Consider the following 27,429-nt stretch of genomic DNA (forward strand, 5'->3'; position numbering starts at 1 on the left):
TTATACACATCAGTGTATACATGTCAATCCCAATCGCCCAATTCATCACACCACCACCACCCCTCCACTTTCCCCGCTTGGTGTCCATACATTTGTTCTCTACATCTGTGTCTCAGTTTCTGCCCTGCAAACCAGTTCATCTGTACCATTTTTCTAGGTTCCACATATATGTGTTAATATACGATATTTGTTTTTCTCTTTCTAACTTACTTCACTCTGTATGACAGTCTCTAGATCCATCCACGTCTCAACAAATGACCCAATTTCATTCCTTTTTCTGGCCGAGTAATATTCCATTGTATATATGTACCACATCTTCTTTATCCATTCGTCTGTCAATGGGCATTTAGGTTGCTTCCATGTCCTGGCTATTGTAAATAGTGCGGCAGTGAACATTGGGGTGCATGTGTCTTTTTGAATTATGGTTTTCTCTGGGTATATGCCCAGTAGTGGGATTGCTGGGTCATATGATAATTCTATTTTTAGTTTTTTAAGGAACCTCCATAGTGGCTGTATCAATTTACATTCCCACCAACAGTGCAAGAGGGTTCCCTTTTCTCCACACCCTCTCCAGCATTTGTTGTTTGTAGATTTTCTGATGATTCCCATTCTAACTGGTGTGAGGTGATACCTCATTGTAGTTTTATTTTGTTTGTTTGTTTTTAATATTTATTTATTTATTTTTGGCTGTGTTGGGTCTTCGTTTCTGTGCGAGGGCTTTCTCTAGTTGCAGTGAGCGGGGGCCATTCTTCATCGCAGTGTGCGGGCCTCTCTTGTTGCGGAGCACAAGCTCCAGATGCACAGGCTCAGTAGTTGTGGCTCACAGGCCTAGTTGCTCTGTGGCATGTGGGATCCCCCCAGACCAGGGCTCGAACCCATGTCCCCTGCATTGGCAGGCAGATTCTCAAGCACTGCGCCACCAGGGAAGCCCCTCATTGTAGTTTTGATTTGTGGTTCTCTAATAATTAGTGATGTTGAGCAGCTTTTCATGTGCTTCTTGGCCATCTGTATGTCTTCTTTGGAGAAATGTCTATTTAGGTCTTCTGCCCATTTTTTGATTGGGTTTTTTTTTTTTTAATATCGAGCTGCATGAGCTGTTTATATATTTTGGAGGTTAATCCTTTGTCCGTTGATTCGTTTGCAAATATTTTCTCCCATTCTGAGGGCTGTCTTTTCGTCTTGTTTATGGTTTCCTTTGCTGTGCAAAAGCTTTGAAGTTTCATTAGGTCCCATTTGTTTATTTTTGTTTTTATTTCCATTACTCTAGGAGGTGGATCAAAAAAGATCTTGAGGTTCAACATTCCTTTGTCTTATACACATGGACATAATCCCAGTGCCAATCTCCCTCACTTTCAAAGATCATTCCCTTTGGTATATATTGGAAAAGAGAAGGTTAAGACTTTGTCCCTTCTGCATTGTCCAACTGGCAGACCTACTCAGGGATGTACATGCAGCTCCAGGGCTCCAGCTCTATTTAGGACCACCGTGCACTTCACTCCTGGCCTCCACCTGCAAGTCCTGGACGTAACCTCAGTACGATGCATCTCCCATTCACAGTGCCAGCAGCGGAGCCAGTGATCCACTGGTCAGAACTTAATCATTAGGGACATACCAAACTGCAAGGGAGGCTGGGAAATAGTCTTTAATGGGAGTGGATGCAGGGACACCTGCCTAGTTCGAATTCAAGGACTCTATCACTAAAAGAAATGTTTCTGCCACAACACTATTTGGAGAAAAAATGTTTTGAACAGAAGGAAGGTAATCAGGCTTAGAGAAGGGAAATTTAGAAAGTTACAAAATTAGTAATCTCATCTCAGCATTATCAAGAATAAAAGTTACCCTGTCAGGGTGATGTTTTTCACTGCCAGACAGATAGCTCTCTCTTGTGAAGATGGACATAGCAGGCTATCAAAGCCTAAACTTTCAATCCATATAGCTAATTCCCTTTGCTCTGATTCCATGCTCACTGAGAAATCTTCTTTCGCCCAGAGGGAGAGTATGTGCTCAACAGGCCAAGGCAAACATCGGTTTACCTGATGATTCTACTTCTCAACAGGTAAATATATTAGTCACTTAGACTGGGTTTGAGCTTGTCAAACTAAGGGTTGGACCCTGGACCAAGACAATTTTACCAAGAAAAATTCTACATTATGAGCCTTCTCAGCAACCAGTGTTCCCCCAGTGACACCTCTCTGCATTACCAAGTGTAATGGTCAGGTATTGCTGCAACAGTACTGAATAACAAAGTGATCATAAACATTTATTATTGCTCACATATCTGTAGGTCAACGGAGGATTTGGCTGATCTAAGTTTGGCCAGATAGCTCCGCTTCAGGCTGCAGGGGCAGGTCTGCTTCTTGCTACATGTCCGTTGATTGACAGAGGCAGCTCTGCCCCACATATCTTCTTCGGGATATACCTGGACCAGTGGCATATCTGAGCTATGTTCCTCTCAGAGAGTGGCAGAGAAGCAAGAGAACAACAAAAACACGTGAGGCCATTACCAGTCTAGGCTCAGAAATTTCTGGCTCATTCTGTTGGCCAAACAAGTCACACAGTCAAACACAAGGACAAAGGATGGGGAAGTATACTCTGCCCCTTTAGTAAGAAGAATTTCAAAGTCACACAGTAAAGGGTGTGGTTACAGGGTGGGGTGAAGAATTGGGGTCACTGTTGTAATCTGCATTAGGTTAACTGCATATCTTAACCAAGTCTATCTGGACCAAGGGCCAGGGTATCAGAGGGAGAACTCAGGGCACAATTTAATTATTTGGGCCAAGGTAACAGCTTCTCCAAGTTATAGCAGATGTTATAATATTGGAAATAAATCCTTTGCAATTTACATTAAGTGCTCAGCTATCTGCACACTTACATATCTAGTTGCCTTATCAAACCTTCACAAGTTAAGGTAACTTTTATTGTTGCCAAGAGTTAACTGATTTAGGCAAAGAAACTTGCTGAAATCCACACAGACATTAAGTGAAGAAAAGCAGGACTGGAAACAGAATATCTGATGCCAACTCAGGTGCTTCTATTCACCATATCAGCTCCCCTTTGGTTGTTTTGATTATCAGGAATTTCTAAAAAGAATGTATTTTGGATGTGAAATGTTCTAATTCAGACATAAAGATGGGCTGTAAATGAACTTGCCATAAACATCAGCCCTCTTCCTGCCAATGCTGCTGCTTTCTGCAGTAGCAGAGCTTCCCAGTATTACCAGCTGATACTGAAACAGATCCCCCAGCCTGTGCTCAATCAGGCCTGTTTGTCTAAAATTGCAAGGGCTCAATCTGAGACCAAAACTCAGAAGTCAGTGGCCCAGATGGGGCTTCTGCCATGCTTCACAAGAGCATGGTACAGGGGAAAAGGCAAATCAGACCCACCTCCCAGCACTTAGTACTTTAGTTTTTGGACAGGAGGCTCACTTTATTATTTGAATGTATTTGAAAACATTTTGTTTACAACAAGAAGTAAATGTAAAACACGACTATTGTAGGAGTTTAGAAAAAGGAGCACACATTGAGGGCTGGGTTGGTGAGGAAAGCTTTTCCAAAGGAAATGAGGTCACTCTTTCCTGGGGGAAAAGTGAGGGGGTCATCTCCTTTCTACCACAAGGCTGAACAATCACCTACACCCATGTGCCCTGCAAAAAGTACTATTATTTCCTTGCTGGGCTCAAGAACACCCTTTGGCTTCTGGGAAGTCCACTCTCCTCTCGCCCAGAACTCCAACTTAGCCCCTCTGGACGCTATCCACGCTCTCCCAAAATTTGCCGGGCCAGTGGTCACCCTGCCTACCTGAGCATCTGTTCTCTTCATCCGCCATTCCTTTCTCAGGTGTAGCCCTGAGTGCCTGGACAGCGGCCTACCGAGCCCTGGCAGGTCTCAGAGTTTGCCTCTCCCAACTGCGGAGCCTAGGACGCTGGGAAACTGGCTGTGCCCCTGAGGAGTGGGGGCAAGATGCGGTCGTGTTTTCAGCCACAGTGCGGTCTTCATCGGATTTCGGAGAAGCCAGTCTTGGATTTCCTCGTCCCCGCTGCCTGGGCAAACGCAGCATTTCCATGGGAAGCTCGAATTGGGGTGGGGAGCTGGCTCCCCTCCTCTGCTCGCTCCCCTCGGGCGGGCGGGGTGTCTGGCGCCGAGCGCGCTGGAGGAGGCCCTGGAGGGGGCGGGCCAGCCGGCGGGGCTGCCCTCTCCGCAGTGACGTCCCAGAGGGCGGAGGGGCGACGGACTGGCTCCGCGCCCTCCCCGCCTCCTCTGGGCGCCGGGTCCGTCGGTCCTCTGGAGATGCTGCTGCCGCCCGCCGTTGAAGTTGCGGGGCACGCCGCTGCCGGTCTTCCCGCTCCACCGCCTTAGCGCCCCGGCGTCCGAAGGCGCACCCGAGCCGGGCCATGCAGCCGGGAGCGGCGCTGCAGGCCGTGCTGCTGGCAGTGCTGCTGGCAGGGCTCCGGGGCGCGACGGGTCGCCTGCTAAGCGGTGAGTGCGCGCGCGCTGGGGCGGGGGCTGGTTCCCGGGCGCTGGGCTGCGGCACCCACTGCACCCCACCTAAGGCTGACCGTCCTTAGGGCCACGGTGCCTCTTCTCTGGCCCTCCGCGGAGTGGGTGGAGGGGTGGCGCCCCCGCCCCACCAATGGACTTAGCCCTGCGGCGGTCCCTACTTCTAGAGGGGCAATCGCCCGGCTGCTGAGCCTAGCGCCGGTTCCCTGCGTGTCCTGGACCGCGCGAAGTCCGTTCCCCGCCCAGGGCTGCCATAATACCGAGAGACGTAGGCTAGATGGGGCAGTGAGCAAACTGCCCCAGTAGGCGCCCCCTCGGTCCGCTCCACTGAGAGCGGCGCAGTAGTCCCCGGGACCCCCACGCAGGGCTTGTCCTGCCCACCAGGGAGGTCTCCTGTCCCGGGAGACGGTGCGTACAGTAGGGATTCTGGATCGGCTGTGCCGTGGGAACCCCAGCCCGTTACTCCTGGTCTCTTCTGGGGGGAAAGGATCCAGCGCCTGGAATAAGAGCGCTTAGAGATCGGGAAAGAAGCCTAGTTAGCGCGGGGCAAGCCCCGCCTGACTCAGGGGAATGACTCTCTCTGCTTCCTTCCTCCTGTCGTGTCACTGCAGCCTCGGACTTGGACCTCAGAGGAGGTACAGTGCTCTGGCTCCTTGCCTCTTCCATTTGTTCTGCATGTCGAGACGGGGCGGTGCGGGGTGGGGGGCGGCGGAGGGGATGTCCGTTCCCCTGTCTCAGGTTTCCTTCGCAGGCAACAGATTGGCCAAGAGGGATGGAGGGGAATGAAAACCTCCGCTCCGTTATCGGTGCTTCCGAAGCTGATTGAAGGAATCTAAAGTTGGTTTCAGGATGGGGTGGGGTGCAGGGTGGCAAAATGGGAGGGTAACCGAATTCAGCTGTTTGGGTGACGGCTGCACGGGCTCTGTCCTCGGTGGCCGCCCTTCCCCTTCCTGCAAATGAGAGGAGAGAAACACTTCCTGAAGGCAGGGGGACCAGATGCACCCTGGGCCTTCTTCCAGCTCTGGCTCCCTCTGGCACTCACTGGCTGACTTGGGATGTGTGGCCAGGCTGGGCCATACAGGAAACTCGTTTAAGGTGTTATGTTTTCCCTTGATAATCCAACGATGGAAAAGTGGGGACTGCCAGTAAATTCAACTCCACCTTGGGGGTGCCTGGGGCTCATTTGTTTTTCCTCTGCTGCCTCATTTGGAGCCACCTTTAAGGACTCATAAAGCTGAGCTGACCCAGCCTTCTCCCCAGGGAGCATCTCAGCCACAGCTTCTCTGGCCAGTGGTCCCTAGTCTCTCTGGAACACCTCCTTAGCGAGAATGTCCCACTTTTGAGGCCTCCTAATTTGCTGATGGAGCAGTCCTGTTAGAATTTCTCTATTCAGCAAAAGGAGAAAAGTGACAGAGAAAGGGAGAAGAAGCGAAACTTTTACAACTTGTTTATTGAAAATTTCTTTACAAAGGCGATGAAAGAAGAAACTGAAAATAAGAATTCACAGGGGCTTTCCAGATTATCTGTATGTGCTCTGTTCCCATTTAAGCACTGAAAATGCAGTTAACTGCCTGTGGCCTTTTACTCTGTATTCTGGACAATTTGGGGAATAACTAATGCTATCTGGCTCTGTGCACAGTTGCAAAACAAATTAGGAAAATGAGAACATTCTATGAGAGCTGGGAAGAGTTTCCCAAACCAAAATCCTTTATTCCTCGCTCTATGGCAGTAATTCACGCCCACAGCCCACAGACTGGCTCTGCATTGCAAGGGATTCCCCTTGTTGAAATCTGGTTTTCACTGTACATCTGGATCCAGAAACATGCTGTGTGTTCCTGTGGGTTAGGAAGCGGCAAGTGTTTCTGTATTCCCAGCACCTAGCACAGTGCCAGGCATGAGCGTACATGCAATACATACTGACTTAACGAAGGAGCGATGAGGCTAATGTTTTGGGTGCAGCACGGCTTTAGACACCCAGACACAAGCCAGGGTGGTGTGTACTGGTGAACGATTTTTTATCCGTCCTCAGTAGAATCTCATCCATTTGTCCTTGATGGTCTTCAGCCCTTCGGGTGTCGGTCAGATGAGACATATTACATGGGCTCCCAGTGCAACCTGAGCCTGTGGTGGCGTGGGGAGCAGAGTTCAGTAGTTATGGCTGTGACTTTGTAATCAGATCTGGGTTCTGACTCAAGTCATGCTATGGATAGCTTATGTGGCCTTAGCCAGACTAATTTCTCTGAGCCTCAGTTTTCTCATCTGTAAAATGGGGCATAAACAATATCTACAACAGTGGATTACTATGAGTGTTCAATGAGATAAGGTATGTATGTAAATGCAAAAGCCCTTAGCATAGTACATGACACACAGTAAGAGTTCACTGAACTTTAGCTGTTGACTTTAGGCAAGACCAGTAGCAGAAAACCCCGTGGATCTGATGCTTTTATCTTCTGCTTATACCGTAGACTGGGTGAATATTCAGTCCTGCTATTGATACATACGCAGAGGGTTCCAGGGTAGAGGAGCCCACGCCTGACTTCAGAATGCCTCTCTTACCTGAAGGAACCCCCAAACAGAGATAACTCACTTTAAGCCACACTTAGTCTCCTGCGACTCCCTAATGGCATGGAAGTGTTATTTGTTTGCCTTTAAGTGAAACCATAAATCTTCATCTACCTCTCTTTTAAAGATTAATTTTAAATGTCTGCTTTTCAATAATCTGTAATGGAACAAAGAAAACATGGAGTCTAAATCACTGTGTCTCCACACTGGAAGGGGTATTAATTTGCTCTGAGAGCTTAATGACACTAAAACAAGCCACTGATGAGTAATCAGAATTCCTGAAGCTTCATTCAGATGCCTCCAAGCGTCCCTGCTCTGGTATATGTTGGGGGCACTAAAATAGGTAGGCTTCTTTTTTTCTCTAGGTCAGCCAGTCTGCCGGGGAGGAACACAGAAGCCTTGTTATGAAGTCATCTACTTCCACGATGCTTCTCGAAGACTGAACTTTGAGGAAGCCAGAGCAGCCTGCAGGAGAGATGGGGGCCAGCTAGTCAGCATCGAGTCTGAAGATGAACAGAGACTGATAGAAAAGTTCATTGAAAACCTCCTGGCTTCTGATGGTGATTTCTGGATTGGGCTTAGGAGGCGTGAAGAGAAACAAAGCAATGGCACAGCCTGCCAGGACCTTTATGCCTGGATCGATGGCAGCACAGCAACATTTAGGTAAGTGTGTGGAACTCACAGCAGCTAACTCACTTGATGTAGCTGCAAAAAGAGGCAGGCTGGATCCACAGTGCCAGTCAGTGTGGAAGAGAAGTCCCAGCCAGGCAGAGCCCTGAAGGGATAGCAGTACTGGCAGGGCCACTGACCAAAGCAGTGGGGCGAAGGTGGTAAATCAGCCTTAACCTAGGCCCAGAGAACTCTGTCCAGGAGGGTGGCCCAGAAGCACAGCTTCAGTGGCATACAATGCTTGAAGTCAGTCGTTCTGGCTGCCCGGCCTTTTGGACTAGAACCCCAGTGAGAGATTTTTTTTTTTAATTTTTATTGGAGTATAGTTGATTTACTATGTTGTGTTAGTTTCAGGTGTACAGCAAAGTGAATCAGTTATACGTACACATATATCCACTCTTTTTTAGATTCTTTTCCCATATAGGCCATTACAGAGTATTGAGTAGAGTTCCCTGTGCTATACAGTAGGTCTTTATCAGTTATTTATTTTATATATACTAGTGTGGATATGTCAATCCCAATCTCCTTATCCCTCCCCCTACCCACTTACACCCTGGTAACCATACATTTGTTTTCTACATCTGTGACTCTATTTCTGTTTTGTAAATAAGTTCATTTGTACCCTTTTTTTAGATTCCACATATAAGTGATATCATATATTTGTCTTTCTCTGTCTGACTTACTTCACTCAGTATGACAATCTCTAGGTCCATCCATGTTGCTTCAAATGGCATTATTTTGCTCTTTTTTATGGCTGAGTAATATTCCATTGTATATATGTACCACATCTTTTATCCCTTCCTCTGTTGATGGACATTTAGGTTGCTCCCATGTCTTGGCTATTGTAAACAGTACTGCAGTGAACATTGGGGTGCATGTGTCTTTTCGAATTATGGTTTTCTCTGGATGTATGCCCAGGAGTGGGATTGCTGACCCAGTGAGAGATTGAAGGCCTGTGGGGCTGAAGGGCCCCAGACTGCAGGAAATTATGATGACAGGCAAGAAATTAGAGCCAAGATCTAATTCTCTGGATTGACCAAGAGGGGACTTAAGGAAGCCTGCAGTTTGTAGAGCCCTTCTAAACCCACAGCACTGGACTCACTTCACACACCTGCCCCCCAGCACCATGGCATTGCCATCGTCCCTCCCTAAGAAAAGCAGTGACGTGGAAGAAAGTCAAAAAATATCAAAATTAAAAGGCAGGCATAAGACTGGAAAAATGTTGTAAGAAATTTAACAGTTATGATCTTTTTACAATAAAGAGTTAATATAAGTCAAAAAGCACTAAAAGTTTATATTAAGTCAGTAAAACCCCAAAAGATAAAGGGGCAAAAGACCTGAGCAAACAGTTCACAAAATAGAAAATCTAACTGGTAAACAGTCATATGGGGAAAACATTTAAACTCATTTTCAATCAAAAGAATGAAGATTAGAATATATCTTTATTACCTATTCCATTCAAGACAGCATGAAGTTCACCCATTGTGCTATTCAGATCCACACCTTCATCTAAGTTCCAGGAGTCATTCCTCCAAGATTCTCGTGGGCCTCTCTCCTGGGAGAAACTTTAGAAAGGAAGCTTAGGAGGAACTACACTCCCCACCACTGCAGCTGGTCCCAGCGCCACGACTGATATTTATTGACCCCCCTCCTGCTCTGTGCAGTCTAGATTCCCCTCACCCTCTGTTCGGGGAGCCTCAATGGCTCTCTTACCTTGTGGCAGGACCCAGACCCTCGTCCCTGAAGAGTGTGAGGCCTAGTCAACTTGCATTGCTTATGCTGGAGTGATTTCATTTTTCTGCTTACCATCAAAATGGGGCACATGAGTACCAACAGGTACCCAAGTAGATAACCTGGCTGTCAAACGTATCTCTCCCTGCTTGTAACAGCCGAGACACCTTCGCCTCATGATTAGGGTCCTGCAAAGAGAATGACTCCTCTTCTTGCCTGCTGGTTCCTGGACACAAGAATCCCCAAATGTCCAAGTGGCAGCCATTGTTCATAGTTCAATAACACTCTTGCTGTATCTTCTGGTAGAAGGATTCCCCCAGAATATACCAGGACCTCTAAACCCACAGAGCTCAGCATTGCAGAGACAAGAAACACAAATTCCCCAAGTAAGTACTACCAGTGAAGGTAAGCAGGGCTACTCCTCCTTTCATAAGCTATAGCTTTACGAAATGTATTTCTTAAAGAATAAGACCTGAAAGTCAAAATTACTTCTTTATCCACGGGCTGCAGAATGGATGTTGTGGTACCAGGCATGAAGACGACACTAATCTCCTTGTACATCTCCATCAGAGCTCTTGGGTGACCAGGTGCATTGTCAAGGAGCAGTAATACTTGGAAACGAATCTTTTCTTCTGACAGTAAGTCTCAACAGTGGGCTTAAAATGTTCAGTAAATCATATTGTAAACAGTTGTGCAGCCATCCAGGCTTTGTTGTTCCATTTATAGAGCAAAGGCAGAGTAGATTTAGCATAATTCTTAAGGGTCCTAGGATTTTTGGAATGATCACTGAGAACTGGTTTCAACTTAAAGTCACCAGCTGCATTAGTTTCTAACACGAGTCATTCCGCTCTTTGAAGCCAAGCATTGACTTCTCCTCTCTAGCTATGAAAGTCCTAGATGGTATCTTCTATTATAAGGTTGTTTTGTCTACACTGAAAATCTGCTGTTTAGTTTCGCCACCTTCATGAATTATCTTAGCTAGGTCTTCTGGATAACTTGCTGCAGCTTCTACATCAGCATTTACTGCTTCACCTTGCATTTTTCTGTTATAGAGAGGCCTTTTTTCCTTAACCTCATGAACCAACCTCTGTTAGCTTCAAACTTTTCTTCTACATCCCTTGGCTCCCAGACCCCAGAATACTCTTGGATGACACAGGATGATACAAAGGTCAGTGATTCAAAATGTGCACTGTGTCTTGGAGGATGTTGGCTCATCCTCACAAAGTATTGCCTCTAAGCTAGTGCTTCAGCTGTGTTTTCAACAAGTTCATCCATCACTCTGTCAAACTGGCAGCTTCAGGATGGGTGAATATGTGATGTGACTAGTAAATCCCCTGCCTACGCCCACATCTCCTTTGCTATAAACTAGGTTTTTTGGTCTGATGAGATCTTATTTGGAATTCTGTGCTGGTAGATCAAAGACTATGTAAGCATTTGGATAGTGGTGCTAAGGCCTTGAGGCTAGAAAGGCAAACCCATACCCAGATTGTATGTCTATTCCTATCAACATGAATCATTGCCCCTTTCAGGATGGAAGGAGTCCAATGTAGTCAACTTGCTACCAGGTTCTAGGCTTGTCTCTGTTCCCAGCAGACTGGTTGTTGGGCAGTAGCTAGATCAGCCTTGGTGAGTGGGAACGGCTACTGTTGAGCCCATGCATGGCCTCCATCCCTGCCACCATGGCTACCCTAGTATGTATCTATTATACCAGAGCTGGGGCAGCTGATAACAGGCTGGCTGACATCAACTGGCTAAGTCATTTTGTCTCCCTGGTTGTTTAGTGCCTCTTCCATGCTAGAGGCTTTTTGGTGGGCTTTAACATATGATAGATTTTCATACTTTACCCCTACTCCCATATGTCTATTCACATCACTCTATCCAAGAGCTCCTTGTCCGCAGTCTTCCACTCTTTATCCTTTTAGACTTCTAATCAACTGGCTAAGCTCTTTGCCTTTACCCCTGAGTTTTTATATAGTCTAATCTCTAATAACTTCTCTTTCTATACTAAGTGGTTAACTAGGTATATCAGCTAAGCTCTGGCCATTGGGAGGATGTTTCCTTAACACTTGACCTTTCAGAACCACCTCTGAGTGGGACTGTAGTACAGCTGCTGCCCATTTGGAGTTGTACCCCCATGCTTGGCTGACCTATCCATGAACCAAGCTTAGGCTGCCTTTATCAGCTAGTCATAAGGGATTCCTCTATGCAGCTATAGGTGTAAGCTGAGGGACAGGCTCTGGTACAACAGTGGTAGATGTCATGGCAGTCTGCTCTACTTGTTCATACAGTGCCATCTGGTCCTAAATATACCTCTTCCAACTTGTAATGAATTGATTCCAGGCCTGCCTAATCTTTTGACTAGGTACGTCTGACAGTGTCTCTCTTACATTGAGCAAGTGGATTGCATGTTCTCTTGGTGCTCCTTGCCTAGTATCAAGCCAGGAGTTGCTTTGCAAAAGGTGATTTTTTTCTCATCTATAGATGATATGGCCTTGCTGTAGAATCTTAAGAGTTTGCATTGTGATTCTCTCATTGGAGCTTGTACAGATTCTATATGGCATTATTTTTCTCACCACTGATACCTCTAATAATAGGGTCTGATGGATCGTATGGCCCAAGTGGGAAGTCTGCTTCCATCACAGCCTAGAACTGCTTCAGAATCCTTTTCTGCTCTGGACCGCACTCAGAGACACCTGTCTTTCATGTCAACTGGTATATAGGCCAGAGCAGTATTCCCAGGTGTGAAATATGCCACCTCTAGAACCCAAAGAGACCTTCCCCAGGTTATGCTTCCTTCTTAAAATTATTGCAAGACACTTCAAATTATTGTGAGATGAAGTAATTTGACCTTTAATTTGAAAGGGGTGTTCTGACATTCTCTATATCACTAGACACCTACCCAGTTTCATGAAGTAACAGGCCCCTGAATCTTCAAATGTTTACCTCCAACCCTTGGAGCACTTGAGTCTTACTAAGGCCTCCAGTCCTTGCTCATCTGGTTCAGTTAGCGTGATGTCAGCAACATGGTGGACCAGTGTGATTTTTTGCAAGATATCCAGGCAGTCTCTTTTCACATCATATTATGACCGAGGGTAGGAAAATTAGTATAGTCCTGAGGAAAGACCATAAAGGTATACTGATGTCCATTCCAAATAAATGCAGACTGTTTTCTGATTCTCTTTCTGATACAGGTGAAAAAGAATGTACTCACCAAATCTGCATATTAGGTACCCAAGGACGTGTTAAGCAGCTCTAGCAAAGATACCACAAATGGCATAGTAGGTACAATTGAGACTTCTAGTTGGTTGAATTTGTGCTACTCCAGTGTCATCCTTCAGGATCTGCCCGGTTTTTGCAGGAGCCAGACTAGTGAATTATATAGAGATATGACAGGGAATACCATCCTTGCATCCTCTAGGTCTCTAGGAGTGGCACTACTTTCTGTCATCTTCGCCTGGATAAGATATTGTTTTCTATTTACTATCTTGGAGAGAATAGGGAAGAATGCAGTTTCAGAGGCTTCCACTTGACCTTCTCCACTATTATAGCTCTTACCCCATAAGTTTTCAATTCATATATTTTAGGACTGGGGAATGACCACTGGATGGGTCCACTGTGAGCTGGTCCTGATCTCAGAGAGACAGCAGTGAGTGGTCCTGAAGAGAGATCTTAGTTCCCTGCCCAGGAATTGAACCTGGGCAGCCTGGATGAAAACCAGGAATCCTAGCCACTAGTCCACCAGGGGCTAGAGGCTAGAAGCAAAGTTCCCCTAGCTGTTACCCCCACTGGAAAATGTGTTTCTCAAGGAGGCAAAAACTATAAAAGCAGGTACAAAGTTTATTATTAGAGACACAGCATAACATGTGGGAGAGCACACAGAGAAGCAGTTCGTTTATTTAAGACAGAAGCAAGGCAGAAATACACACCTAGAGAGAAAGGGTTCGGGCATGCTCTCTAATGAGGAGCGCGGTAAAGAGGTGATTTAAATCCCTTATATAGGATAGTCCTTCTGGGTCTTTGTTTACCTTTGGCCAATTCTCTACTTCTTTCACACCTGACCAGTCCTAGGACCCTCCCTTATATGCATGTGCGACTTTTTGCTAAGATGGATTCCATCACAGAGGCCTGTGGGGATATGTCCACACTTATTATGGGGTGGCGCCCCCTCCCTTTTTGACCCTCAAGGAGCCTTTCTGTGCATGTGCAGACAAAGAAGTTTTCCTTGACCTCAGGAATGGTCATCTTATCTCTTTATTCCTGCAGAGCTCAGCTTCTGCCACTAGCCTTGTCCTTGGAGTGTCTGGGTGAGAACAAAGCTTCAATTTTATTCCACTTGACAAACACCAGCTGTCCGGCCCAGGGGCCCATCTATCTCCCATTTCAGTCCTGGGCCAGAACTCCATTTACTACTTAGCCTCAATATGCTCCCACTCAAAAGGGTAGTTTTAATGACACTTCAAGTCTTTGGGTATCAGTGTTGACTTGCACTCTGTGTCCAGCAGTCTTTGTAATATTTGGGTATTCCTCTTTCTCCAGCATATGGTTACTTGAGTAAATGGCCATAGGTCCCTTTGGGAGAATAGAGGAAATTACCATGTGCACCTACTGTGGTGTTACAGGGTCTTCCTCCTTCTAGCAGTGAGTTCCAAGCCTGAAACCTGGCTCAAGTCCAGTAACTAGATGCCAGGCATAATATTCCAACCATTCCATCACCTGTGAAATAAAATAACATAAAGCCATAGGGCCAGTGGAGAGGAGAACAGACAAGCAGGAGGTCTACCAACAGGGTTGGAAAATTGCCTGGAGGTGACTAATGAGGTGCAGAGCCCAGCCCCAGTCAGGATCTCCAGCTCTCCAGACAGTGTCCAAGCAGACTTGCAAGCTCAGCTACCATCCAGGCGAATTCAACCCAGTGGATTCAGCAGAGGATTTTCCTTTTGGTGAACTGCAGCACAAGACTCAAGCAGAGCCATATGAGGGTGCTACACAGAGAGCTGTCTCTTAGCTGTCTCCTAAGGAGAGGCTCTGACAAGAGCTAGGCAGGGCAGCAGGGCTCATCTCAATAGCCTGAGCATCAGGGGAGATCTGGGCCCCGGAAGGAAACTGCTTAGGTGAGTAACAGGCGAACTACAAAGCCCAGCCCTGAGTCAGCACATGAGGTGGGTGCTCGCAGCATTTAAACTATCTATGGAATCTAAGGCTTTAATCTGGCGCCCACATATCCAACTGGGTGGCAGCATCATTTAATTTCAAGTACCATTGGGGCTGCTAGTGCACCCTGTCCAGGAGCTAGGGAAACAGAGACAAGAAATCAGGCGGCAGAGGCTGACAGAAGGGCTCATCGGCCTGATGAAGTAGAAACAACTTAAAACCTGAAGAAGACTACTTGGGCCTCCCGCTTTTGCCCCCACCCCATCTCTTGCTTTGAAGCCTCTACATGTCGGAAAGTCTCGCTCAGATGCTTGAATTTTCTATCCGCTCCTCAGAGCTAGGAAGGCAGCTATGGCTGTTGAAAAGCATGGGGAGATGGAAGCAAGGCAAGCTCTGGATGAGATAAGCCATGCCTCTCTCAATGCATCTGATTTCTAAAAAAAAGAGAAACAAAACCCAGTGAGCCGAAAGCAAAAAAGAAATAAGATCATCCAGACTTGCCCTGCTGGCTGCTTTTTCTCATAATTCCTTTGCAGACATTATATGGTAATATATCCCTCCCTGCAAAGGCAAATGTCAGATGATTGATTATGATGTCCCTATTAGAAAGCGTGGTTCTACTTACTGGAAGCACTTCAGTTCCTCCCTGTCTCTTAAGTTCCTGGCTTAGTGGAACTTGATAGGAAAACAAAGGCTTTGAAGTCTTGTGGTATCCTTCTCCAGTTGCCTCCACTGTTGACCCCTTTCCTACAGGAACTGGTATGTGGATGAGCCTTCATGCGGCAGCGAGGTCTGCGTGGTCATGTACCATCAGCCATCAGCACCCGCCGGAATCGGGGGCCCCTACATGTTCCAGTGGAACGACGACCGATGCACCATGAAGAACAATTTCATCTGCAAATATTCCGCTGGTAATGAATCCTCTCTCAAGTTATATGGCTGAATTCTCAACCTCCTCTCTCATTTCATAAGCAGCTGCTGGTTCCAGGAATTTGTCACGTGGTCTCTGCGAAAGCTTGTTGCAAATGCCAGCAGTGTTAAACATTGGGAGTTCTTGTGAAGGGAGATGTAGTGACACTTCCTCACTGAGGAATAATTCTAGCACAGGAGAGGGGTATTAGATGCTAAGAGAAAGGATGAAGAAATGAAAGGGTCTAATTTATGTATGATAAGGCAAGAATTATGAGAACTTCAAGAAACAAAAAGCCCTCCAAGTGGACAATTATAATTCTTATTCCTTCGAGATATGAGATTGTATGCTGTAAGACCTTGGAATACAGTAAGTCCCTACATACGAACCTTCTTCAAGTTGTGAACTTTCAAAGATGCGAACCTACGTTTGCATGTCCAGTCCTGTAAGTTAGTTCACGTGTCTGGCGTACGTTGTCACATACGCACATCCTCTACAAGTGGTTGTGCTTTTGTGTACTTTACTGTACAGTACTGTATAGAGTATAGTAGTACAGTATCTTTATTTCAAGCCCAGGATGTCCTGAAGCAAGTGTAAAAGCAGTGGCGATGCAGCTGGTACTGTACTTTACCATAAGATTTAAAATGTACTGTACTGTAAGATTTAAAATGTTTTCTTTATGTTTTCTGTTTGTTTTTTATGTATTATTTGTCCGAAAAGTATTATAAGCCTATTACAGTACAGTACTATATAGCCGATTGTGTTAGTTGGATACCTAGGCTAACGTCGTTGGACTTACAAATGTGCTCTCCGAACGGAACTCGTTCGTATGTAGTGGACTTACTGTAAAGAAGAAATATGAAAGGAAGCTGGCCATTGTTCCTGCAAGTCTTCTACCAGCCACGTGACATTATTTTCTGGGGCTTTAGGGAAACAGAATAATGACCAGAGGAGGTAGATGATAAAATACACCAATTTTACTGACACTGGGCAGATAGAAGTCACTTTGATGAGCAGGGCATCATCCTGCTCCGTAGGGCACCCTCTAAATACATGCCTTACAAATTTAACTGACGTTTGCTTCTAAATCTGTGAAGGGTTTTGAATTGGCTACAAGCCTGTAGTCTCACTGTGCTGAGGTTTCCCAAACTCCTCCATTATGTTGGACTTTGATCTAAACGTGAAGTGATTTTTGATCTGTTATGGAAGTTTCTCACCTCCCTGAAGCCAACTGCTTGACCCCAATTCTGCATCCTTTCCTGACAGAAGTAGAATGACTTGTTAGTTACATCTATTGAGGGACTAAACAATCCTGTCATTTTTAAATTGTCTGAATTTGGCTGTGCTTTTGCTGCTGAAGTTGTTTTTCCTCCCTCTTCACCCCTTCAGATGAATTCTCTCCAAAGACCTGGCCTTCCCCACCATACAGAGTTGTCTCAGGCAGGGAGGTTGCAAGGACTGAGGCTGGCTTAGCAGGGCACATTTTTAGAGCAATTAAAGCAAGGCGCTTGTTACAAACTGGCTGCCCATCACTTTTGTTCCTCATATCCTATTATCTCCGTGATTTAAAATGTTGTACTTCTTAAATATTTTCTGAAATGTGAGATTTTGACATTTGTTTTCATAGCCTTTTATTTTTGTACTTTGAACCTAGTTAGGTTTTGTTTTTAATCATAATCCTTATTAATTTTGCTACTGCCTGATTTAGACTGAGTCCTGGCAGGAAAAAGGTGGCACACTCAAAGGGTTTAATGAGAAGAGTATAATAAAATGATGTTTGCCAAGGTGTGGGCACAGAGCATGAGATGGTGAAGTGCCCAGGAATTAGCTACAATGGGAAGTTGTTACTACCCCCAGGTTTCAAGGAGCAAAGGGGAGGGACTCCAGAGAAAGCTTGGAGTCATGGAAGAGGAGCCGCCCAATAGGAGCTGTAACCAGAGAACGCAGCTACTGTCAAACCACAGTGACGTGCGAAGGGGGCCTGGGGGATAACTGCCAGGACCCCTCTCTTCTCCTACTCTCTAATCTCCTGCTTCTGCCTCCTACTGGTTAAGTCCAATCAAGAACCAAAGGACAGGACTTCCCTGGTGGAGCAGTGGTTAAGAATCCACCTGCCAATGCAGGGGACATGGGTTTGAGAAGGTCCAGGAAGGTCTTTCCTGGTCCAGGATGATCCCACATGCTGTGGAGCAACTAAGCCCGCACGCCGCAACTACTGAGCCTGCGTGCTGCAACTACTGAAGCCTGCACACCTAGAGCCCATACTCCACAACAAGAGAAGCCACTGCAGTGAGAAGCCCACGCATTGCAATGAAGATTAGCCCCCGCTCTCCCCCTCTCTGCAACTAGAGAAAGCCCACGTGCAGCAGCGAAGACCCAACGCAGCCAAAAAAGAGCAAAAGGACAAGGGAGCCTCAAGACACAGTCCATAGAGTTCAGCCTCCAGGACACAGAGAAGGACCAAGAATAGATCCAGCAGAGAGAAGTGGGCACACAGAGAAAGACTAACACATTGCCTTTACGTGGCCCCCCTCCTCAGGATAAGTTCACACACCTCAGCACGCCATAAAAAATTGGCTTGATCAGACCCTTGCCTGTCTCCAGCCCCAGTTCTTACCACTCTTATTCCTCCCCGATCCCATTCCCCTCTGCCCCCTGTGAAGTTCCCCAAGAGCTCTTAACTGCTGCTTCCAGTGCTTGGAACACCCTTCCCTCTTTCCTGGTCAGCTCATTCTCAGCCTTCAGGTTCAGGTTCAACATCACCTTCTCTCGTCACAACCAAGTGCAGTAGGTGATCCTTGATGATAATGATGATGATGACAATGGTGATTTTCTATAAGGGGCGTTATTAGGACAATCTGCAGAATTTGAATAAGATCTGTCGATTGGTTAATATATATATCAATGTTGATTTCTTGGTTTTGATAATTGTACTATGGTTATGTTGGAGTATTGCCCCTCTCCCATCTTAAATACACACTGAAGTATTTAGGGAGTAAAGGGTAACTATGACTGCAACTTATTCTCAGGAAAAAAGTTATGGATGCGTCTGTATGTGAATATATATGTGTATGTGTGTGTGTGTGTACAGATTTGGATATAGACTTGTAGATATAAATATATAGGATATATATAAACAGAGAGAGAATAATCATATAAATGAAACGTGATAAAATGGTAACATTTTGGTGAAGGATACATGGGAATTCTTTGTACTAGTCTTGCAAATTTCCATAAATCTGAAATTATTTCCAAATAAGAAGTTTTAAAAAATCACTTCCTCTGGGAAGCATCCAGGGCCCCTCAAAACTAGGTTAAGTGTTCCTCCCATGAGGATCATAATACACACAGTACTTTAACTGCCTGTTTACAAGTTTGTCCCCTTCACTATATGTTTGGCATGAGGTCTGGAAATATACATGTTTGACCAGTTAATCCCTGCGCTTGATGGGCTAGGGGAAGGTCACCCAGTATGGTTGCAACAGGATGGCACAACATCCCACTATACCAGAGGGCAAGGGACAGGTTGAAAGATAGCATCTAAAACTAGATTTGACAACATGACCACATAGAGTAGGTGGTATGCTAGCCAGATCTGATCACTTGCTTCCACCTGGGGTGTGCTAAAGGCATAGATGCATTCAGTGGAAATCAGAGACAAATCATCTGAGGCCATGTGTCACAGACCATTGCAGCAATCGATGGAAGTGCTGCGTTAATTTGCCATGTTCACTGCAGTTTTGCCCAGTGGATTGAACTATGGAGGGACAAGAAAATGACTACATCGTGTAATGTCTTTGAATATATGATGTATTGCAATATATCACAAAATTAACGTGTTAATATTCTCCTGTACTTCCCCATCCTGTATAATATAAGTTCCTTAGAGGGCTGGGACTACTTTTCACTTGCTATTGTATCTCTAATACCTAGCACAGAGTTTGTCTCCCTGTGATTTTAATTTTTCATTTGAATTTTTTAAATTAAAATCCCAGTTCAGTTACTTATTAGCTGTGAGATTTGAGCAAGGTGTTTAATCTCCCTGTACGTGAGTCTCCTTGCGTGCAAATTCAGAACCGCACTCACCTCATCAGGCTCTTATCAGGATAAATTGTGTTTGTTTTTAATAAAACATTTAGAGCATGATGCTGTTTCTATCATATAGCAGACATTTTTAATAAATGAATGGATTTGCATCATCTGTACACACACACACGATTAAAAGTTTCCTTTCTGCATAAAACTTCAGAATAGCTTTGACATCCTGGCCTTAGGACTGTGAATTCTAAAATTTTGACCTTATGGACCCTGACGCTCTGAACCCAGAGCATCTGATCAGTGTAGAGTCACCGCCAGTACAAAAGGCTGACACACTTTCAGCCAAAAGTAAAAACATTGATGTAGGTGGTCTGTGCAGCCCGACTCTCCTGAGGCTCTTAGAAATATTTTAAATGACCCGTGTTCTAGATCACCAGGCTCTGCCTTGGGGCTGGCCATGGTCTCCTTGGTCCCGGGCCACTTCCACTGCTTGGAGATCAGTACTTGTTGCTCTAAAATATCCCCAATAGGAATTGATCAAGTGTCTTGGATTGCTTTACAACAGCGCAGGCCTGGGTGTAGCCGGGGAGGAGTGGGGATTATTGTTGAAACCAGATTAGCCATATGTTCCTAAGAGTTAAAGCTGCGTGATGGTACATAGGGGTTCATTATACTGATCTTTCCACTTTTGCGTATATTTGGAAATTCTCATATTTAAAACTCTTAGTTTTAAAACTAAAAAGTTTACTTTTTAAAAAAGAAAAAGTGCCCAAGTAAAACTGGGGAAAGGCTAGTCTTTGTGCAGAAGAGATTCTTTGGACTTACTAACCTGGTTTCTAGTGTCTGATAATACTAAATGAAATTTATTGGACAACTGAATGAACAAATAAATGGATGCCATGCTCTGGCCATCTTCATTCAGATGGCATGGAAATTTACTTATTGCTCTCATTATTGTTTCTTTCTGCTATAGAGAAACCAACAGCTCCTTCTACAAGGCCTGGAGGTAAGACTGTCAATTGAGATTTGAGTTAATTTGGGCTGTTTCACAGCTTTCGAAGCTTTTCACAGGTTTAGAACCACGTGTTCTTTAAACCAGATTATTCAGCAGAAAGACCACTGGTGTTAACCCTGACCCTTTGGACAGGTATATGCCACACTGGACATGGCCAGTAGTTCATTAATCTCACTAGCATTGTCTTTCTCTCAAATATCTGAAAAGTAATAGTTGCAAATTCAGTTTGGGATGTTACTTGTCATTACTGACAATATGAAAGGAATAATCCAGTCTAATGATCCAAGAAGCAAGTCAAACTGATAATTTATGGTCCTAGAAGTGAGTTGTTGGCCCTTCCCCTTGGCACTTCAGTACGTTATGGGCCTTGATGTCAGCTGCCTGCTGGTTGTGTCCGTACATGATTCTTCGCAGCAAGTCTCACCAGAAAGATAAAGACAAGTAAACTCTAGGTCAGCAAATTCAATTCTTTTACTTCCCTGGGTTTATAAATGGCACTGGTCACAATGCTGGTGCTTTTTGGCATCCCACCCTGAAGCTGGTAGGACCTCAGAGAATATCTGGATTTTGATGCCTTTCTCCAGGTTCTCAAGTCCATGTGTCTCTCTCCAGGTGAAGGAACAGAGACAGCAATGCCCATACTTCCAGAAGACACAGAGAAAGAAGATGCCACAGAAACACTGAAAGAAAGCAAAGGTATGTACAGAACTCTCCCAGAGAAAAATAGATAATAGGACTCTCCTGATCACGAATTCCCCATGATTATATACCCTACTTGGTTCTTTCCCACAGCAACTTAAAAATAGAACCAGACAGAGCACTTATGACTTTGTAAAAACTGCATTATATGTTAGATTTTGTCAGTGAAATACACAAATGGAGCTATCCTAAGACAATTGGGGCGATTAGACAAGACAGGAGGTAAAAAAAGATCTGCATGAAGACAGATGAGGCTTGAGAACCTCCCAGAAGTTGTTTGGGGGGAGGGGAACTAGAGAATGGATGTAGAGAAATAAGAGCAGAAAGACCCAGGCCATGATTAATATTTCTTTACGAGACAAACAGAGGAAATGGACATAAAAGATAAAAGAAAATGGAGTGATAAATTGGAGTGCTAATTGGAGTGCTAACCTCAACTCTCACCTCGAGTTTCAAGAGGGAGATCAGGGCTGGTTACTAGACTTATCATGGTGATCATTTCGTAATGTATGCAAATGTCAAATCAGTATAGAATACATCTGAAACTAACATAATATTATATGTCAACTATATTTCAATTAAGACAAAAAAGAAAGATCTGAGTTTTGTCACTGGGCAAATTTTTAAAAAACACTTAATTTTTCAGTTTAGTTATTTGCATAATAGAAGTAATAACATTTTTCTCACCTACGTGAGAGCATTTCTGTGTCCATAAAATGAAACAGGATAGTGCAGTACTGCAATTCAGTTGTGACACTAGCCACCCCATGTTACCACAGACCCTACAGGTTAAGGGCTCAGTCCCCATCAAGACTGCCCTCACTTCAGATATCAGCCACAAGTTCAGGGGTCCCCAGTCCACCCACACTTCTAATCAACTGGCTACAATTCCAGGGAGTGCCCCATCGCGTTCAATAATTCACTAGAACAACTTACAGAACTCAGGAAAACACCATACCTATGACTATGTTTTATTATAAAGGTTACAAATCAGAAGCAGCCAGGTGAAACACATACAGTAAGGTCTGGGAGGGTCTCGAATGGGGACTCTCTGTGTCCTCTCCCTGTGGAACCAGGATGGGTAATCACCTTCCTGGCAAATCAACGTGTTCACCAGCCGGAAGGCTCCACCGCGCTTTGGCGTGCAGAGATTTTCTTAAGGTCTCATTACGTAGCACAGTTGATTTGATCGTTGGCCGTGTAATTGAACTCACCCCCTAAGCCCCAACAGCCCCCATCCTGAGACATCTCCGTCAGTATAAACTCTGATCTGGTCTGAAGGGCTCATGAATAAGGAAGTTACTCCTATTTCCGAGAAATTCCAAAGATTTAGAGCCTCCCGCCCAGGTACCAGGGACAAAGCCCAGTCAAATTCTTTATTATACAACAGATGTAATGTGTGAAAATGCTTTTTAAAAAATCCAAAGTGCTGTGCAGCAGTGGGTGGCATTTTTATTGCTCATTGTTACTACGGTGGTATTTAAAGTAGGTTTTGTTTGGAGGGTTTTTTTGGTGGTTGTCAGGTTTGTAGCCTCACAGAAAAACAAAGCCACGGCCTCTGGATGGTTGAGAATCTTAACCAGTAGGAGTAGGAAAGGGATCAGTCCCCAATCATTGATTCCTCCCAAAGCCCCTTGAGGGAAAATTCTCTGGTTCTAAGACTTAAGTCTTAGGAAAGGTAAGGATGGTAGATCTCTAAGTGCCCTCCGCAGTCGCTGCTCATGGGCCCAGCTGGATCCAGTTAGCGGTCAGAAACGTCAGTAAGGCTCTACAGTCTGATTCATGTGTTACACATGACCTTCTCATTCCTGGCAATAACACCGAGACTTCTGGCTTGTTTCTTTTTTCCTCCCTCTCCCCGATCCCACCTTGGAAACTACTGTTTCTGTCCTTAGAGTCAAAGACACCAGCACCCCCAAGCAGCCTCATCTTTGTTAACAAAGAGGAAGAATGAGAAAAGAGATAACCTCTTTCGTCTGAAAAAAATTCTTAATTAACAAAACTGCCCATCTTATATTTGCAAGAAACCCAAAAATGTAAACTTCTTTTCTCTCTGTTACTTCAGATAATAGGACAGGCAGAAAAGCCTCATTTATTGAAACTGGAAGACTTTGCTGTCTGGGTAACCATATCTGTTTCCTTCCAGAATGCGCTCCTTGGAATGCTCTGTGTTGATTATGCTTTTTTAAGTCTGTTTTGAAGCACACAGAAACACCACCAGTGCTGATAAAGTGTGCTTTTCTTTTCAGAAGCTGCCTTGAATCTTGCCTACATCCTAATCCCCAGCGTCCCCCTTCTCTTCTTTGTGGTCACCACAGGTGTATGTTGGGTTTGGATCTGTAGAAGGAGGCAAGTAAAACCTTCATCATGTAAACCTTTGTGTTTTCTGAACTCTTCAAGATTTGGACTTCATTAACAGCCACGGCAGCTCCAAGACAATCACTTCTACAGATTTGAGAGTAAATTTTCTGATGGGCTCAAGGCACTCAGAAGTACTAAGCATTGTGCTTAGCTATGATTAAGAGAGTGATCTTACATTCTTTAATTTTTGTGTGTGTGGAAGATTTTAAACGACTTGAGGGGTGAGACTGTGTTATTCATCTGTGCATCCACACATCACTCAGCAAAGTGCTCTCATGCATGTATGCGCTCACTCCAGGAATGCTTGTTGGGTGAGTGAAGGAATGAATAGTGAGCCCTTTGAAAACGACTGTTCCAAAGCCTGGCAAACCACTGAAACTAAACCACTTAATTCAAAATGAAATAGCCAAATCCTTTTAATTGACTTTTAATTGAATTCACAAGTGTAGATTGCTACAAAATAGCTGCACTAAGTAGCCTAAAGCACCTCTGTTAGTGGATCATGTGCCACCATTGTTGAGGTAACCAGAGGTCTTCTCAGCTACCTTTTTATTCCCCATCATCATGGTCTACATAGAAGAAGGAAAGCAAAGGTGCAGTTTAAGACTTGACTCCCTTTGATGACCAATTTGAGATAAACTAGTAAGATTCCAATGAAGATCCTGCTTCATTTAATAATAACTTCCTTATAGGATTATTAGAAGAATTAAAGCAGTTAATATATGCAGAATGAGTATATAGTAAGCACTCAAAACTGTTATCTCTTCCTATGATCATTTTCATTAGTTAATTCCTTTTAACCTAAAAATAGAGTTCAGTTCAAAAACTTGCAAATATATTTTCTAACTGCTTACTCTGTGGTTGGGTCTTGATTTCCCTCCCTTACCTATCTATTTAGCACCTCACCACAATGTGGGATTGTGGCTTTGAAGCTGGAGTCTGTCTCGGGCTTTTAACCATTTTTGTGCCACAGACCCCTGTAGCAGTCTGGTGAAGCCTACGGATCACTTCCCAGAACAATATTTTTAAATGCATAAAATAAATCACACTGGATTACAAGGGAAGGAATAATGCTGTTATATAGTTTAGCAAAATATCTCCAACAACTAATGTGAAACGGTAATACACGTGCTCCTTTATTAATGCTTCTTTATTTAGTGGTGAGTATAAGTATCATAATACTGAAGTAGAGATGAGCATAAAATATTTTAAGACATCTTAAGTCATAACTGTGATGTGATATGAAAATATCTATGATTTCCGTTGGTGAACAAGTCAAGACATTACTAGTGGGAATTCCCTGATGGCCCAGTGGTTAGGACTCCGTGCTTTCACTGCCGAGGGGAGCTAAGATCCCACAAGCCGAGTGGTGCAGCCAAAAAGAAAAAAACAGAAACAAAAACAAAAAAAGCTATTACGACTCAGGTTAACTGCCCACATTCAAAACTGAAGGACAAGCTCAATTTCACTTAGAGATGGATTTTTTTAAATGTGATATTTTCCCCCATGCAATTCTATCCATGGACCCTCTGGAGGCTCTGGGGATCCCAGAGTCATCACCTCCGTTCTGTGCTCTGGCAGCAGTGAGTGATAGATACATAACAACACTTTCCTCTTTTATTCCCACCCCACCCGAAACCTTGACCTGTAGGTTGAGGCAGGTGAGAAGTGCAGTGTAGTGACTGCCCAGAATGACCCCCTCCTGCCTGCACAGGGGCACCGGGATGTTCTCAGTCCCCTTGTCCACTGAGCCCTGGTTCTCTTTACTCCTAGGAAACGGGGGCAGCCAGGCCCCAGCACGAAGGAGCAGCGCCCCACCTGGCCCGCTCCTCAGCCGGGGAACAGCCCGGACCTAGAGGTTTACAATGTCATACGAAAGCAGAGCGAAGCTGATCTAGCCGAGACCCGGCCGGACCTGAAGAACATCTCATTCCGAGCGTGCTCGCGAGAGGCCACTCCCGACACTGTGTCCTGTGACTATGACAACGTGGCCATGAACCCATCCGAAAGCGGGTTCGTGACGCTGGTGAGCATGGAGAGTGGCTTCGTGACCAACGACGTTTATGAGTTCTCCCCAGACCGAGTGGGAAGGAGCAAGGAGGCCGAGTGGGTGGAAAATGAAATATATGGTTATTAGGATGCACAAACGAACCCTGAACTGACAAGAATGGGAAAGAAGAGAGAAGCAAAAGTCTATTTTCTATAAGGAAAACACTCAGAAGGTCTGTGAAAGTGCTCAGATCAGGTCCTGGGGGTGAGCATGAGATCCCCTGTTGGAGCCGCAGTTTGGGCTATATCCCTTATCCCAGTCCCTCACCTGGCTGGAACTTCTGAGAAAACACCTTGTCCAGCGTCTGGCACATAATAGAAAATAAACAACTGATTGTTACAACTGACTTTCAAGGGACAGTGCTTTCACTGGCGGGTGGGGTGGGGGTGGGGTAGTTGCTGTGGAGCTTGGGAAACCAGCCTCTAGGTTCTGTTTCTCTTGCTCTGTACAGCAGCAAACATCATCACAAAGAGACAGAAAGTACAGAATCTTTTCAAAGCCCACCTATGCCAGCCTTGAGCTGGGCTGCGCAACAGCAATTCTTATATCTATTTTTTTCAAAGAATCAAATCAAATAAAAAGCAGGAAACAGAATGTTAGTCAGTCTGTGTCTACAGCCCTTCTTCTGCATGTGGCCTCTGGGGACCGTTTTTTCTTTTTCCTGACATCCAAACTTGGAAATATCTGACTTGGAAACACTTTAGAAACTGAAAATGAAGTTTGAATCTAGGCTTCTCGGCTTATTTGTGTTCCCAGCCCTGTTACCGCACGTTGTTCTGTTTGTGTGTTTGTTTTACTGCAGCATCAACATAGCATTAGTAATAATGCTAATTATTTTACCTTTTTGTTTTCGGGATCTGACTATTTCAAAAACTTTTGGACTCAAATGCAGAGAAAAGTCACCTAACATCAGTCATTTACCAGACGAAGTTCTGAAGGTCATTATTTAAATCACCAACAACATCCCTCTATCAGCTTAATAATCTTAGTATTTTAACCATTCCTCGTATGTCTTGTTTTTGAATAGTTTGTAACTTTGCCTGACACATGGAGCCCCAATCTAGACAGAGTAAGCTCGTCTGGGTCGGAGCAGTATCAAATGTAGTGGATTCTAAGCAATGCCAATTACCTGCCTTACCAAGGCAGGGAGCAGGGGGGAAAACAAAAACATCATTTATGCCTGCTTCAGGGAAGTGTGTTCTGTGGCGTTAACAATATTGCAAGCAAAAAGAGTGACCATATAGTCTGAAGGACTGATTCATTGTCCAAAACACTGAAGTTCCCACTTTGCATCAGACTTCCTGGCTCTGTGATCTGTGTCTTTATCCGCCTCGGTTCCCCTATGCTCTGGCCCCTCCTAGGCTGCAAGCACCATGAAAGCAGGGATCCAATCTGCCCTGCCAGCCATATACCTCCTGCACCCAAGACAGTGCCTTGCGTAGAGTAAACCATCAATACTCGTTGGACGGATGAACAGTTCCTCTTTCAGAGTGATGTAAAATTACCCGCATATTTCAGCTTAAAAGTTTGTAGGACCCGATTTTCACACTCTACCTGGATGGGGGGAGGATATTGAGTTATTTTAGTTTGAAAAGCACTCCTACTGCCTGGGAAGAAGGAAGCATTAGTAACAAGTAAACAGAAGCTAGTTAACAACTTAATTATGTCACTAAAACTTAAAATGAGGACCCATTCTTAAGGCTATAATCAGAGCTAACCCTCTGCATCTTCCTTTTGTCATTAGTGT

General features: G+C 44.8%; 1 protein-coding gene across 5 annotated transcripts; it reads left to right on the plus strand.

Moving 5' to 3' along the window:
- Nucleotides 1-4,229: 4,229 nt before the first annotated feature.
- LAYN (layilin) lies at nucleotides 4,230-26,566 on the plus strand. 5 transcript variants are annotated; one of them, XM_070046192.1, is made up of 8 exons: nucleotides 4,230-4,475; nucleotides 5,108-5,131; nucleotides 7,424-7,721; nucleotides 15,363-15,520; nucleotides 20,531-20,563; nucleotides 21,185-21,268; nucleotides 23,524-23,620; nucleotides 25,406-26,566. In XM_070046192.1, the coding sequence occupies exons 1-8, from the start codon at nucleotides 4,391-4,393 to the stop codon at nucleotides 25,767-25,769; spliced, it is 1,143 nt and encodes a 380-aa protein (XP_069902293.1). In that variant the 5' UTR covers nucleotides 4,230-4,390; the 3' UTR covers nucleotides 25,770-26,566. The 5 variants fall into 5 exon arrangements, with proteins under 5 accessions (XP_069902293.1, XP_060160011.1, XP_060160012.1 ...); XM_060304028.2 differs by having other exon boundaries at nucleotides 23,521-23,620; nucleotides 25,406-26,074; XM_060304029.2 differs by lacking the exon at nucleotides 20,531-20,563 and having other exon boundaries at nucleotides 23,521-23,620; nucleotides 25,406-26,074.
- Nucleotides 26,567-27,429: the final 863 nt, after the last annotated feature.

This window comes from Globicephala melas, chromosome 8 (assembly GCF_963455315.2).
Source record: "Globicephala melas chromosome 8, mGloMel1.2, whole genome shotgun sequence".
Classification (NCBI taxonomy): domain Eukaryota; kingdom Metazoa; phylum Chordata; class Mammalia; order Artiodactyla; family Delphinidae; genus Globicephala; species Globicephala melas.